This window comes from Melanostigma gelatinosum (genome assembly GCF_949748355.1).
Source record: "Melanostigma gelatinosum genome assembly, chromosome: 18".
NCBI lineage: Eukaryota > Metazoa > Chordata > Actinopteri > Perciformes > Zoarcidae > Melanostigma > Melanostigma gelatinosum.
The window spans coordinates 18329014-18345995 of record NC_136651.1 but is presented as its reverse complement, the minus strand read 5'-3'; the positions used below and the strand labels follow the sequence as shown (position 1 = coordinate 18345995).

Sequence of the window (16982 nt, the reverse complement as noted above, 5' to 3'; positions counted from 1 at the left end):
GTGGGCACAGCCATGAACTCCTCCACAAGGCAGTCCCAAATAGCTGTGGCAACATCTGGGACAATACCGGCGACAGTGGAGACCCCGACACGGAAGCTGTTTGCGATGGTCCTAAAGGAGTCACCAGTAGCAAGATATCTGCAGCACAGAAGAACATTCAATTTAACAGAGTTATTGAACATACTGTAGCTGCTAATATAAGTCGTTTTTTATTGATATGACTGCACAGCTGCTGTCATGAATAATAAACATCTTAAATGCTGGTGATTTTCGTAAGATTACGTTATTTTGAGTATTGTTGGACTTCGGATCCATCATGGATCCAAACTCCATTCAGAAAAACTATGTTAAAGTGGCTTCCTTGCCCTGTTGTGGACCGACAAAGCCTGAACTTATTTCATTCTTTCATTAATTCATTTTATGGAACTGCCACTCACCGGAGACAGACGGACAGGCGCTCCGCAGCTGAGATGGAACGCCTGTAGTAGGTGTCCAGTCGACAAATCCTGGGACCGACCCGAGCCAACAGGTCATCAAACTGGCTAATGGTTAGCCGCATGTAGCGCTGGAAGCGGTAGTCATCCAGACGTAGTTCCTGGAGAAGTCTGTGAAATTCACCGAGCTGTGTTCGTCTACGGATGCTGTTATGGACCCAGAGACGACTGCGTTTGGCATTCCGACGTTTGAGGGACTTCCACAACACGTACAGAGCAGCAATTGTCCTTATTCCTGTCATGGTTGACGGCGGAAAACAATGGCGGCCAGATGGAGGCTTCCAGGACGATAAACCACGCCCCCTCTCCGGCGCTACGAGATTTTGCGGCGACCGGTGTGAACACAACCGGCGGCGCGTTGGACGCTTTTTTGCAGTGCGTTGGACGCTTTTTTGCAGTGCGTCAAAAAATCAACGCGACCGGTGTGAACGCAGCATAAGGAGGGTGGGGGCGCTGCTCATTCCTCTTGGAGCAGAATGTTCAACCTTTTCCATGAGACAGTACAAAGCATGTAAAAATGCTTGCAATGATTTTCCTTCCTGCTGTTTCCTAGCAAAGAAACTCTGCTGCAAAGAAACATAAGATTTGGCACAACCATACAAATCATGGAGAATAGCAAAAAATGTTCCCAGGATCCTCCCTGTCTGCTCTAGGCCGGTACCAAATCTCATCTTTGGCTTCCCCCTCCAGATGATCATATATAAAATAAGCTTGATCAACGGGTCTCAGCTGCCTGGTTCTCAGCTTGGCCCGCATCTCTTCAACCCAATGCTCCACCGGGATCCCAGACGTTCCCCAAAAGGTTGGACATTTTCGTTCCCAAGGGATATAAAGCAAACGTTGAACAGGGAAAGGCTCATTGGGAACAGGGTGTTGTGAACTAAATGGGCTATCGAGATCTGAATCCAACTGGGGTGAATGGGCTAATGCTCGCTCCTGCAGCAGCTGCTCCTTTTCAGCCTGCAACTGCTGGACCAAGTCTGTCAATTCCTGTAGCTCACTGGCCATGGCTGAAATGAAGATGAGTCAGTAAAGGCACTGTCAATGGAAGCACTTTAACTTCGTCGGAAGAACCCAAGGAAAGGCAGCACCGGTGCCTCAGCCGGTCCCTCAATGTGCACACTGCTGTCTTGTTTAAACCACACAAAAAGAAAGAAAACAAACTCTGGACTAACTAAATATAAAAACAAATCCTTGTCTCGTAAGCCTACCTAAACCGCCACTGTACCACTGCCAACAACGCCAGAATGTGACCACGGGCCACGACAAGGCCCGGATTGGGTTTCGTATTTACCGTGCACTGCACCTTTAATACCGGCTCAAACCACTCAAAACCCCACAGATTATATTTAAGGGTACATGTGGCAGTGAATGACTTACTGAGACCAAGGATTAACAAAACAGCAGTGGCAGTTAACGTCTCCTGCCTGCTTACTGCACAATCGTGATGTGACCTTTCGTGTCGAGGCTTCGAAGCTTGTGTCAAGTAATCCAGGAAGATTTTTATGAAGCGCGTATCGAGGCTTGTGTCGACGACGTATGTGGCGACGTTCGAAGCAATGGAAACGCAATGGATCCCCCGGTCACATTTTGTGTACTAAGGACTTTATTGTGCATTTGTTTACGAACTACTCAAGCTTCTTTTTTTCTGCGATGGAACCAGCAAGAAAGAGGAGATGTTCCCTTGTCTACACCTGACTGGCCTGCACTAGCACACGGGCAGAACTCCTCCTCAACCCCTGCACCCAGACGGACAAAGCCAAGGACAGCTAAGGAAAGTAAAACCTGCAAAATACCTCCACAACAACCAAGCCTACAACTTCAAAACAGATTTGCTCCATTGTCGCAGGATCCTAAATCTCCATCTGATGACCTGGATAAGCAGCTATCTCCTCAAAGCAGGGTAAGAACTGAGAGTAAATGTGAGAAAAGGCCGCAGGCAAAGCTAATGACTGGGCCTGAGACTCTGATTGTTGGTGACTATGCTGTAAAAGATGTCAGAAAACTGTGCAGCAAGAACACCAAAATACTCTGCTTTCCGAAAGATATGGTCTCTGACATGAGAGACAAATTCCTGGACATCGTGGCTGACTATCCCACAGCGAAAAACATCATCGTGCATACAGGAAGCTGTGATATTGTGAAACAACAGTCTGAAGTTCTAAAGCGAGACTTTATTGATCTGTTAAACACAGTCAGCTCTGTCAAGGCTGAGGTGTTCATCAGTGGCCCTCTTCCACCAGTCAGAGGAGGAGATGAAGGATTCAGCAGGCTGTTTGCACTGAACAGATGGCTGTCAACTGCATGTGCTGACCATTCAGTACATTTTATCAACAATTTCTACCTTTTCTGGGAGCGCAGACATCTTTTCCATAGATAGCTTTTTACAAGGATTATAGAAGTTCACTTTATACTCCACTTTATATCTCCTCTTGGACTACATACTTCGATCATAACACATTCATACTGTTCTGGAACATTAATCTTTCTATATGCTAAGTTATCGTTGATAAATGTTACACACCCTCCACCTTGTTTTCCAATTCTATCACATCTGACAGAGCTGAATCCTGAAATGACAAAGTCCAATTGAGGTTTTAACCAAGTTTCTTGAATGCAAATAACATCTGGTGTAACTGTCAGATCAGCTACAACCTTCTTGAATTCTTGTCCATTTGCAATTAGACTTCTGGCATTCCATTGTAGTATATGCAACACCATTATGAGGTTAATCACCCTGAGCCTGTACATCATAGTTGGGAGGGTTCAACATCTTGTGAATCAGATCAGCCTTAACTTCTTTAATCCCCAGTATCTCTATGGCTGCCTCTACGATTGTCTTTATTCTGTCACTTTCTCTTTTTTGTTGAATTGCCAAAATTCATAGTTTTGCAGATGAAGGCCAAGAAACAGATTTTATCTACAATTAGCGTGTCCTCATTTATCTCTTTTATGCATGGATTTAACTCTGTTAGACTCTGATCTAGGACAGGGGGAAGGTCCACAGGAGGTTGTCTAATCCCAGCTTCTCTTATATCATTCCTGTGGCTTTCCCTGGGTGTTCCTTCACTTTTGTAACTGCTTCCGCATAAGACACTTGATTAAGTATTTTATATTTCTGCACTTCTTTTGCTTGTATTTGAACTGGGCATCCTCCAAAAGCAGCGCTGTGTTCACCGCCGCAGTTACAACATTTAATTTTTACATCTTGACCACATTTTCCGTATTCATGCTCGCCTCCACATCTTGCACATCTCTGCTTACCCTTACATTGCCCTGCGGTATGTCCCATTCTTTGACACTTGAAGCATCTTAAAGGAGCTGGAATAAACTCTTTTACATCATAGCTCATATATCCTATTCTTATAGACAAGATCTTTTCAAACTCCAGCAGCACTGATAGGCTGTCAGTTTTCCTTCCATTTCGATTTATTTGAAGTCTGGAAGCTTTCACTACCTTTCCTCCTTTCACTTCCTTAATTATCTCATCTATGGACACTGACAATGGCACATCCTGTATAACACCTCTCAGCTTTGAAACGCTCCCAGGAATATGACAGCTGATCCTTTCTCCATTCAAAGTTTCAGCTCCGAGGATCTTCTCTCGTTGCCTTTGATCTATAGCAGGGATTCCCAAAGGGGGGTGCGCGAGCTGCCTCTAGGGGGTGCGCGAGAGGAAAAGTGTAATGGCGGCTTGATGGTGTAATAATATTAAATATTAAAAAAAAAATGTAATTTTAATTTAAAAACTGTCAGGTGGGACATCTGAATCTATCGGTCGTAAAAGAGGAGAGGGAGAGAGAGAGAGAGAGAGAGAGAGAGGAATCGGAGGCGAGGGGAACGGAGAGGTGCGTGGGGAGAGACCGGGAGAAGAAATCGAGCCAGAGTCAGAGGAAGATGAGACGGAGGAGACCAAAAGGAGGAAGGGATAGCACAGACAAATGGGGAGCACATCGGCCCATCGCGGAGTCAAGGTGAAAAAAGAGGAAACGAGAGTGAGCATCAGACTGGGAAAAAAAGAGGAAATATGATGAAAAGTATGTGTGTCTGGGCTTCACTTGGATTGGCAACGCAGATTGCCCAAAGCCACAGTGCGTGGTGTGCAGTGAGGTTCTGGCTAACAGTCTGAAGCTCTTATTTACGTCGCCACCTGAACACCAAGCATGCCAGTGCAAGTCAAAAGCCCCTTACATATTTTATATCGAAATTGGAGGAGTTACAAAACAGCCAAAACAACTGCAGTCTCATTCATGTGTTGGGTCTATAAATGACGCACTACGGGCTTCATATCTGGTTACAGAATAGCGAGAAAGGGGCTACCGCACACAATCACTGAAGACGTGAGCTTGCCAGCTGCCAGAGAGATGGTGGAATGTATGATTGGGGAGAAAGAAGCAAAAAAGTTGGACATGATCCCGGTGTCCAACAACACTGTGTCGCGCCGCATCGATGCTTTGTCCGAAGACATCCTGGCTGCATTAGTCGCTCATTAATTGTAAATGAAATGTGATAATCTGCCTCTGAGCCTGTGCGTGTGTGCTCGCATCCGTATTGCTCTTTAAAAGTGACGCCTTGTGTCACTGAAAGTTATTGAAACTTTGTTGCAGTGTTTCAGGGCGTTTTCACACCTTCAGTTCGTTTGCTTTGTTGCAGTTGCTCCTTTGTTCGGTTTGTGTTCACACTGCAACATTTAACAGCGGACTAAATCTTGTAAACAAATGCCACGCGCAAGCAAACTGTTCTCTCATTGGTCCGATTCTTATGCGGCTATGAAGGCTTAAAAGGCTCTGTTGCTTCTTTTTTTAAATTTTTTATTAAGGGGGGGGGGGGGGAGGTGCGCGAACCCGGTCGGGATGTAGAAGGGGGTGCGCGGCCTAAAAAGTTTGGGAACCGCTGATCTATAGCAAAGATCAAAAGACGCCTGTTGCTTAAAAACTTGACAAACTTAATCTTTCCTATTTCCTTCTCTATTGCCTTTGTCAGTTTTAACGGGTGATAATGGGCCCCTTCATTCTTAACGCAATCACAACTTTCCATTCAGTTGAGTCATCCTCCTTCCCCACACTTGATCTAGTAGCCTTCACTTTTTTACTTTTTTACAGTTGTTGCTCAACCACACAATTCTGTTCTCTTCTCGTACTCCACCACTTTTCCAACAAACTTTCTTTCTCTGGTCTCGTCGCACACTGATGACGTCCTCTTGCTCCGATCCTCCCCCTCCTTCCGCTGAGTTAGGTTAGAACGGAGTTCTTCTTCTCTTGGTTTGAATGGCAGATATCAAACTGATAGCAGGTGCATACCGCCGCCTACTGCACTGGAGTTTGAAACACCATATTTGTTGGAATGCTGATTCAGCATTTTTTGGCAAGGCAAGTTTATTTGTATAGCACATTTCAACAACAAGGTAATTCAAAGTGCTTCACATAAAACCATTAAAAGCATCAAAACATAAGGCAAAAGAAAAGGAGATTTAACAGCAATTAAGAACAGTGTAAGAAATAAAATACAGTAGTAAAATGCAGAAATGCAGGAAATTGATTAATATATTAATTGAATGTGGTTCAATTAAAGGCAGCAGCAAACAGAAAAGTCTTCAATCTTGATTTAAATGAGCTGAGGGTCTCAGCAGACCTGCAGCTTTCTGGGACTTTGTTCCAGATATGTGGAGCAGAAAAACTGAACGCTGCTTCTCCATGTTTAGTTCTGACTCTGGGAACAGAAAGTAGACCGGTCCCAGACGACCTGAGGGGTCGGGATGGTTCATAAGGTAGCAGCAGATCAGAGATGTATTTTGGCCCTAAACCATTCAGTGCTTTGTAAACCAACAGCAGGATTTTAAAGTCAATTCTTTGTTGGACAGGAAGCCAGTGCAAAGACCTCAGAACTGGGGTGATATGATCCACCCTCCTGGTCTTAGTGAGGACTCGAGCTGCAGCGTTCTGAATCAGCTGCAGCTTTCTGACGGACTTTTTACAGAGACCTGTAAACACACCGTTACAGTAGTCCAGTCTGCTGAAGATAAATGCGTGGACAAGTTTTTCCAAATCCTGTTGAGACATAAGTCCTCTAATCCTTGATATATTCTTCAGGTGATAGTAGGCTGATTTTGTAATTGTCTTGATATGGCTGTTCAGGTTGAGGTCTGAATCCATAACTACACCTAGATTTCTGGCTTGGTTTGTGGGTTTTAACATCAGTGACTGAAGCTGAGCGGTGATTTTCAATTGTTCATCCTTGGTACCAAAAACAATTACTTCTGTTTTATCTTTGTTTAATTGAAGAAAATTCTGGCACATCCAGATGTTGATTTGTTCAATGCAGTTACCCAGCCCTTGTATGGGATTATAGTCCCCTGGTGACATAGTTATGTAGATTTGTGTGTCGTCTGCATAATTATGATAATATCTGAGCTAGTGGAAGCATGTAGATGTTGAACAGAAGAGGCCCCAGTATTGAACCTTGGGGAACACCACATGTCATTTTAGTCAGCTCTGATGTGTAATCAGCCACAGACACAAAGTATTCTCGGTCCTTCAAGTAGGATTCAAACCAGTTAAGTGCTGTGCCAGAGAGTCCCACCCAGATGTTTAGTCTTTCTAGGAGTATGGCATGGTCGACCGTGTCGAATGCAGCACTGAGATCCAGTAACACTAAGACTGAACTTCTGCCATTGTCTATGTTTAAGTGGATGTCGTTGAAAACCTTAACAAGAGCAGTTTCAGTACTGTGGTGCTGTCGAAAGCCTGACTGGAAAACATCAAAGCAGTTATTTACGGCCAAGAAGTTGGTCAGCTGTTGGAAAACCGCTTTTTCAATTATTTTACTTAAAAATGGGAGGTTTGATATTGGCCTATAATTTTTCATCGTTGCGGAGTCTAAACTAGCCTTCTTTAGGAGCGGTTTAATAACTGCAGTTTTTAGGGCTTGTGGGAAGACACCTGAGAGAAGGGATGTGTTTACAATATGTAAGAGATCAGTGGTCATGCAGTTTGAAATATTTTTGAAAAAGTGTGTTGGTAGAATATCCAAGCAGCAGGAGGATGACTTCAGATGTTGTATAATGTCTTCTAGGCTTCTACGGTCGATTGAATGAAATTGTGTCATGATATTTGAATGGATGTTATTCAGAGATCGGGACAACACATATCCTGTGGTTGGTGTGGAGGCACTGACTGCTTGTCTAATTTTCTGAATTTTGTCAGTAAAAAAGGAGGCAAATTTATTGCATGCCCAGGTGGATTGGAGTTCAGCAGCTACCGACACTGGAGGGTTTGTTAGCCTGTCGACGGTAGCAAATAAGGCGCGTGTATTGTTCTTGTTTTTGGTTATGATGTCAGAGAAGAATGACTGCCTTGCATTTCTAAGTTCCAAATTATAATTGCGAAGTCTCTCTTTATAGATGTCACAGTGAACCTGGAGATTAGTTTTTCGCCACCTGCGCTCAGCTTTCCGACACTCTCGTTTCTCTATTTTGACCAGCGTAGCATTTCTCCAAGGAGATCTTTGCTTACCCGAGACAACCTTCACTTTAGTGGGTGCAATGGCATCAATAATATTTTTAACTTTAAAATTGAAGCCATCTACAAGCTCAGTGACTGAGAGGCAAGAGAGGGCTGGTGTGGAGGAGAACTTCTGAATAAATAGTTCACTGGTGTTTTCAGAGATGTAACGCTTTGTCACAACCTTGGTTTGGACATTTGTGTGCAAGGAGATTGCACTCTCAAAGAAAACACAGAAATGATCAGAGAGTGCAACATCAGTCACAGCAACCATGGAAATGTTTACACCTTTGGTGATGATTAGGTCCAGAGTGTGCCCCTTGTTGTGGGTGGGTCCTGTCACATGCTGAGTCAGATCATAGTTATCAAGGACACCACATAGTTCTATAGACTCTCTGTCCTGGGGATTATCAACATGGATATTAAAATCACCAACAATAACAACACAGTCAAAATCAATACAGATTACAGACAGCAGTTCAGTAAACTCATCAAAGAAGGTTGCACAGTATTTAGGCGGTCTGTAAATGTTTAGGAATAAAGCTTGAGTGGAATTCAGAGCCACATATTCAAAAGAACTAAAATGACCAAAGGACATCTGCTTGCATTGAAGAGAATCATTAAATAAAATAGCAACTCCACCTCCTTTCTTATGCGCTCTTGTTTCGCTCATGAAACTGAAGTTGGGAGGTGTTGATTCAATAAGAACAGCTGCACTGTTATCTTGATTTAACCAAGTTTCAGTTAAAAACAAAATGTCCAGTTTGTGCCCAACAATAAAATCATTGATTAAAAATGTTTTTCCTGACAGAGACCTGACATTTAATAAAGCTAAGTTTAATGTGGTTAAAGCTTTCTTTGCCCAATTTATTTGGACAGGCTGACGAGGAATGTATGCTAAGTTTGATAAGTTAGCATGTTTACTATTGTTTCTTTGCAGCCTCACCTTTCTTTTTCTATAAACTTGCAGGACAGGAATTGAAGCGGCTAGCTGCATACAGGGCCCCGACTTTTCCTGGAGAGAGTCATTGGTGTCATTAGCCTTGTAGCCTGGACCCAGAAGATATCAATTATTTCCGTTATCATGTAGGGGAGACAGAAGATGGTTGTGGAACCGTCGAGGAGTGTGGCGAGGAGTGTGTTTGGTCCCAGCAATGACCAGCTTTTCCATGTGGTCAGTGAACTCCAGGTGGGGGGAGGATGGGGAGAGTGTGAGAGAGGAAAGGGACCTGGATGGAATTTGGGGGGTGGAAGTAGGTGCTGGGGAGGGCGGTAACGACTCCTCGTCTAGGAAGGGTGTGGAAAGTGGGAGATCGGAGGCGAAGGCGGTCCCTGATGATGAGGTTGGAGACTCCTCCTTTTGACTGTCATTAGGCGGGGGCATCCTTCCCGTAAGGTCTCCATGGCGATGCTGTGTGGTTATCTCTTGTTTAGACTCCTCTTGTATCTTGTCTTTGGCAGTAGGGACAGACGAGTGACGCAGGGAGAAAAATAGGTTAGAGGTAAACAGTTTTACCCCTGACGTGTTCAGGCAAATTCCATGCGCTGCAAAAAGATGTCTGCGCTCCCAGAAAAGGTAGAAATTGTTGATAAAATGTACTGAATGGTCAGTACATGCAGTTGACAGCCATCTGTTCAGTGCAAACAGCCTGCTGAATCCTTCATCTCCTCCTCTGACTGGTGGAAGAGGGCCACTGATAAACACCTCAGCCTTGACAGAGCTGACTGTGTTTAACAGATCAATAAAGTCTCGCTTTAGAACTTCAGACTGTTGTTTCACAATATCACAGCTTCCTGTATGCACGATGTTTTTCGCTGTGGGATAGTCAGCCACGATGTCCAGGAATTTGTCTCTCATGTCAGAGACCATATCTTTCGGAAAGCAGAGTATTTTGGTGTTCTTGCTGCACAGTTTTCTGACATCTTTTACAGCATAGTCACCAACAATCAGAGTCTCAGGCCCAGTCACTAGCTTTGCCTGCAGCCTTTTCTCACATTTACTCTCAGTTCTTACCCTGCTTTGAGGAGATAGCTGCTTATCCAGGTCATCAGATGATTTAGGATCCTGCGACAATGGAGCAAATCTGTTTTGAAGTTGTAGGCTTGGTTGTTGTGGAGGTATTTTGCTGGTTTTACTTTCCTTAGCTGTCCTTGGCTTTGTCCGTCTGGGTGCAGGGGTTGAGGAGGAGTTCTGCCCGTGTGCTAGTGCAGGCCAGTCAGTCGCATAAGATTCATTATCTGCTCTCTCCTCCTGTTTCTTGGTAGGCCTGGTTGTGCTAGTTAGCTGTGTCTTAGCTTGCATTTGTCCAGTGTTTTGAGCCCATGGTAGAGTGGTATCATTCCCACACAGTCCATTTACTTCCGCGTTTACTTCTAGTCGGTAGATTTTTGTTTCCAAGACTGCAATCTTCTGTAGGAGTTTGTAGTAGTCATCCGTGGAGAAGGGAGGCATCTTGCTGCTACTTAGCTTTAACTAAGCTGCTAGTTAGCAGTAGCCAACAATCCAAATAGCTCGACGACTTTCTGGATTTGTCTTCACTCAAATGTTGAAGAGTGATATATGTGATATATCTGGCAAGATATATGTGATATATCTGGCAAATTGAAGCAAGAAAATGCAAGCAGAGGCAAGAGCAAGCAGCAAAGCGACTGCACTCTCTCATCAAGGTCGAAGATGGCAGGTATCTCCTTCCACATTTCTTAAGCTACAGAAACCATTCAACTATCAAAATGTCCAGCTGTTTAAGGACATGCCGGCTATGACGTTTTATGTTTTTAACCTTTAAGCTTTTTGAAATTTGTTTTTGAATGGAGAACGTTTTCAAATCCTCCTCAACTTCTTCAACTTTCAAATCCTTCTTCTTCCTCATACGTTCAGCTACAGACACCATTTCAACTTTAAAATGTTGAGAAAACCCTGAGCTATTATTGTATGCTATAACCTTTCTGATATATTTTACAGATAGATCGACTTTATTGCAGACTCGGGGTCTATAGAGACAGATCTATGGACCCCGATCCATAGATCTGTTATCCTTTTTGAACTGTCACATTTGAACTTTTATGATTTTTTCAGTAATTTTCTGACGATATAATGGGTGTGTATTGCACAGCTCAGAGTGCGTGATGTCACCGCTCGAGTGAAGAGCAGCTTGAGATTCTTGTGAAAAAAATGTCTTTTGCCACTCACTCCACAATTTTCACTCTTCATGCATTCTTTTTCGGTAAAAAGTTAGCTAATCGTGTGCTGGTCTAGAGGAATGAGAGTGGAATCCAACAGATTTACACATTTGGCACAACAGCTTTTAATTGAGAGGAAAACAAACTATCTGCTCCATAGAGACCAATGCTAAATCTTACTTCAAGAACATCTTCCACAGAACACGGTACCCCGTTTCTAGATCGCCAGTGAAGCCAGATTCTTTACACTACAGACACAATTTTCACATGATCAGTTCTTCAAGTCATCCTTCCTCTACAGCTTTAATATCGGAGCAATAGGAGCTACGCTTATGGGGGTTTTGAGGATTTGTTTGACAGGTGTTTCACAGCTTTATCTCCACGTTAAGGCTGCAGGCACACAGGCGTTTTTGATTGAGCTAATTAGTGAAGTTGATAAACACAGACACACATGACTTGGAGATATTCAGGGCAAGATCGTTAGACCTCCTGTCTGTCTGTCTCCCTCACTCCATCAAACTGTCTGTCTCCCTCTCTGTCTCTATCTTTATGTCTGTGTGTCTCTCTCACATACAGTCAGTCAGGTCTTAGAGATTTTTAGAGGACTTTTCCCCTCCCCCCGTTTCAAAATAAAAGCCCCACAGATTTTGTAAAAATCTTAATCAGCAAATAACTACAGCTGTCAAATAAATGTAGTGGACTAAAAAGTACAATATTTGCCTGTAAAATATATGTAACATACAATGAAAGTAGGCAGAATCAAAGTACAAATACCGTCAAATTGATTTTTTAATGTTCAATATTTCATGTGTCATTTCCATGAAATCTTCACCATCTGAGCACAAAAAGTTGTACATCAATACAGTATTTAGGTAAATGTAGTTACATTCCACCACAGCTTGTTCAACATGAGGCAGCTCCACTGATCAAACTATCAGGATGCATCAGCTACGGTATTAAATTATTAATTAACAATCTACAGCCAGTGAGATGAAACATTGAAACACCTCTCACATGGTATAACACTCGTAGAATAACTATTCTTCACTGACTACTTTTACTCTCGAGGTCAGTGAGACACATCTGCAGCCTTGATGAACAGAATATACGTAAAGCTTTAGACCTCACTGTGAATCTGGTATTCTTACATCACCTCCCAACGCTTTATTGTTAGAATACAAACCTGAGATCAAAAAAGGGCATTTCGTTGCTCACTTCCCTTTGAGCCCTGATCCTCACTGTTCATTCACTTTTCCTCACTATTGCTGAGGCTGATTCTTTCACAGCACCATGTAGCACACCATCTACAATTTGTGTCTGTGTGCCACCTCTAAAACACAAAACAATTTCATCAAGTTGATGCGATTACAAGATGCATAAAAAATACAAAATAAATGAAACGTAGACAAAAAGAAAAGTTGTCTATTGTACTGATGACAAAATGACTGACTCACCAATACAGAGAGGCTCTCAGCCTAAACATCACTGTTCACAATCTACTCAGATTACTGAAGTAAATACATTCTAAAAACAAAAGAAAAATCGAATTGGTCAAACATTTGCAGGAACTATGAACACAAGAACTGAATTGTCTCCCGTGTATTTTGCAAATACAAGGCTACTTGTCTGTATGCAATCTTTAAGCCTTGCCAATTGATGGCAATCACAGTAGTATGTCTTCCCGCAGGTCTTTCAGAGGTACGGCTCCTCCCCAGTGTGGGCTCTTGTCATGTGAACCAACATGGCACCTCTGTGTCTGAACTCTTGTCCACATGTTTTGCAAGAATACGGCTTCTCACCTGTGTGTGTTCTCATGTGAACCAACATGTGACCACTACGTCGAAAATCTTTTCCACATGTTTTGCAAGAATACGGCTTCTCACCTGTGTGTGTTCTCATGTGAACCAACATGTCACATCTTTGTCTGAAATCTTTTCCACATGTTTTGCAAGAATACGGCTTCTCACCTGTGTGTGTTCTCATGTGGACCATCAAGTGACTACTTTGTCCAAAATCTTTTCCACATGTTTTGCAAGAATACGGCTTCTCACCTGTGTGTGTTCTCATGTGAACCAACATGTCACATCTTTGTCTGAAATCTTTTCCACATGTTTTGCAAGAATACGGCTTCTCACCTGTGTGTGTTCTCATGTGGACCATCAAGTGACTACTATGTCCAAAATCTTTTCCACATGTTTTGCAAGAATACGGCTTCTCACCTGTGTGTGTTCTCATGTGGACCATCAAGTGACTACTATGTCCAAAATCTTTTCCACATGTTTTGCAAGAATACGGCTTCTCACCTGTGTGTGTTCTCATGTGAACCAACATGTTACCTCTGTGTCCGAAATCTTTTCCACATGTTTTGCAAGAATACGGCTTCTCACCTGTGTGTGTTCTCATGTGAACCAACATGTCACTGCTTTGTCTGAAATCTTTTCCACATGTTTTGCAAGAATACGGCTTCTCACCTGTGTGTGTTCTCATGTGTTCTATCACGTGACTACTACGTCCAAAATCTTTTCCACATGTTTCGCAAGAATACGGCTTGTCACTTGTGTGGATTTTTTGATGAGTCTTCAATGAGGATATCTTACTGAATATTTTCTCACAGAAGCTGCAAGAATGTGACTTCTCATCTGAGTGGGTTCTCAGGTGTTTGTCGAAATGCGACCTGAACTTGAAAGCTTCTCCACACGTGTCACATTGTAAAAGTGCTTTACCTGTTTGAGGATCACTGTAAGTCTTTGACATGTTGTTAATATCGTTACAGTGACTTCTGCTTTTCTGTTGTCTTTTCTTTGGTTCTGGCGCTGAATCGCTAGTTGATTCTGAGTCTTCATGCTCGCTTCCTTTCTGATCTTGGCTCTCAGCTACATGAGAGTTGTTGGAGAGGAGCTGGGGGTCTCTTGTTGGTTCTGGGTCAGTGTGGTTACTTTCCTCATCAGGAGTCAACATGAAGGTCTCAGTCTCCTGCTTCAGCTCAAGCTGCTCTCCCTCCTGACTGGTGCAGAGTTCCTCCTGTTCCTCTTTGATCTGTGGAGGATCTGGGTCCTCTTGGTCCAGACTGGAGTTCCTCTCCTGAATACAGAGATGCTGGTCGGAGAGAACCTCCTCCTCCTTACAGACATGTTGCTGTGGGAGCTCTGGAGGGACAGAGAGCAACATAGATAGGATTCGACTGTGATGTTGAAGGAAAAATGCAAACAGTGCATTCACATGAAACCAGGCATACAGCACACCAGATATCATGACAGTGGACGAGGACGGTAAATTAGGTGAACCCGGAAGAGAATACCGGCATCAGTATAGGAATAAATAGAACCGAATGTCACGTAGCTCCCTCACACTGGAGATAGTTGCTTAAGTTTGCAATCGATTATTAAGATTGTAAAGGACCTCTGAGAATGTGTAGTGTATTTAAATAGATTGTTCCTTTTTTATGTCTTATTTTTGACGTTTTGTCACTGCAGTTCGTGCATTTCCTGTTGCGCTTTTATTTTGAAGGTATAAACCGGAAGTAAGAAGCCGTGAGAAAGCAGTTAGAAAAGTCACGAAGGGGACGGAAAAAGTGATTTAACAAGGAAGATGGATACGGTTTTATTATTTTAGCACCTGGCCGATATAGGCACAAGTTCTTACGGTGTGTTCACGGTGTGATTCATTAAAGACGAATGGACCATCAGTTCAAGACTACAGACCATTATTCAGCCGGGATGCTACAAGATAAATCACAGTTTTAGCTATATAACGCTACAGTCTGTGAATAATGAAATAAAACAGTAGTCACTAAATAGTTGTATCAAATATATCTTATTCCATCATGGGAAAAATATCTGGTTTGCTGTCTACCATCTGCCTGAATCCACGTGAACGCAGCATTGATTAATACCAGTACACATTTAAACAATTTGGATTAAATGGAATTCCTCTGTTTAGTGGTATTACAATGATGAAGTTGTACAAACCTATCCTGTGTAACTGTATTACAGGTTTCCAAACGACATCCAACAGTCTGCGCTGACGGTTGATCTCTTCCTCGTACTCGAAGATAGTTTTTTCAAAAACTCTGAATATTTCTTCAGCAGCAGCAGATAGTCGGTCGTTGACAAACTCTCTCAAATACTCAACTGACGACATTGTTGTTTACTCTCAACTGGAATAATTACCTCCGCAAAGACTACGATATCGTTTTCCAGCCAACTCCACAGTACGAGCAGCGAACGCTGCAAGCGGCTGTGTTGTTTACTTCCGCTGGATGTCACACTGTTAAGATCCGACTGTGTAAGAGAGTTACTTTTTTTCGTTCCGCTTTTTTTATATTCTGCTCCTTCGTCTCTCGGTTTTGAATCGTTTGAAGAATGGATATCAAGCTGATAGCAGGTGCATACCGCCGCTTACTGAACGGGGGTTTGAAACACCATATTTATTATATCCTACCCACCAGACCTGTGTTGTATGAAAAGGAAAACGTGATAAACACGTGAAAGCCTGTAATTCTCACCATCCACCATAAGAGAATAGCAGCTGGTAGGGACAGTAACTGGTTGTTAATTGACTGAGTGTGATGTATAGATATAGATATAGATATATATATACATATATATCCAGTCGCTCATCCGACCGCCACCCACAGGTCACGCTCCCCTGTGTCAGGGCTTGTGGTAGCTGGGTCAGGCTCAGCTACAGGAATAGGGTGATCAGCAGGAACAGATACAGGTTTGAGCATCGAACGATGCACGTGATGTACCTCTGTCAGCCTATGTTGTGGGTAGGGGTGTGACGGTTCACAAAATTCACAGTTCGGTTCGGTACGATACAGTGGAGCCACGGTTCGGTAAGTTTCGGTACAGTAGAAAACTATAAATGCCAGAGAAATGTACTTTATTTTAAAATATATTTATTCATTACAACTAACATCATGAAGTTATTCTTTGACTTTGAACAATGATGGAACTATACCGTGACCCATCTTCTGGGGTGTCTTCTTAGCAACACATAAGCATAAAAAAACAAAAACTGCTCCTTAATGTTATGTAGTATTGTTACTTACATCTTGCATTGCTACTTACATCTTGCAAAAGAGATTTTTAATCTCAATGGGTCTACCTGGTTAAATAAAGGTTTTTAAAAATTTCTTTAACATTTAAAATTTTTTTTTTTATTCAAACGTATTCGGTTCGTTATGCGTACCGAACCGTGAGCCTCGTACCGAACGGTTCAATACAAATACGCGTATCGTTACACCCCTAGTTGTGGGGCAACAGCATACACTGCACCTCCTTGCTCGGGCGGTCTCACTACCTGGAAAACTTTGGAGGTCCAGAAATCCTGGATTTTACTCCTTCCTCTATGGGAGTGGTCTCGAAGGTAGATGGGTTGTCCTGCTTGCAACACTTCCTCCTGCGCCCGTTGGTCTGCTCTCTCTTTCCGCTGGGCCGCAGCCTGCTTCATCCTTTCCCGGGCATTCTCCACTGCCACCTGCAGTCTTCGCTGATGCTCCAGGACCCAGTTGCAGACTTCACCTGCAGTTGGTTCTTCCACGCAGCCTAGCAGGAAATCTACGGGCAGCTGAGGTTCACGGCCAAACATCAACAAGAAGGGGGACTGACCTGTAGTTTGGTGGGGCGTAGTGTTGTAGCTAAACAAAACCTGTTGGAGATACTCCGGCCATCTGTGCTTCTGTTCAGCTGACAGGGTGCGAAGGAGGTCATGGCGGGTCCTGTTAAAGCGCTCACACTGGCCATTACCCTGAGGGTGATAGGGGGTGGTTCTAGACTTCTTGATGCCGTACAACTCACACAATTGC

At 43.2% G+C, this 16982-nt stretch overlaps 2 protein-coding genes across 2 annotated transcripts in view; one reads left to right on the top strand and one right to left on the bottom strand.

The window, feature by feature from the left end:
* musk (muscle, skeletal, receptor tyrosine kinase) overlaps positions 1-16982 on the top strand; it is an 80058-nt gene that overhangs the window by 39729 nt on the left and 23347 nt on the right. The window lies entirely within an intron of this gene.
* Positions 11417-15313, bottom strand: LOC306792255 (uncharacterized protein; the record flags this gene model as incomplete). The annotated part of the gene is made up of 3 exons (XM_079289328.1): positions 11417-11421; positions 13225-14319; positions 15142-15313. The coding sequence occupies 3 exons, from the start codon at positions 15311-15313 to the stop codon at positions 11417-11419; spliced, it is 1272 nt and encodes a 423-aa protein (XP_079145454.1).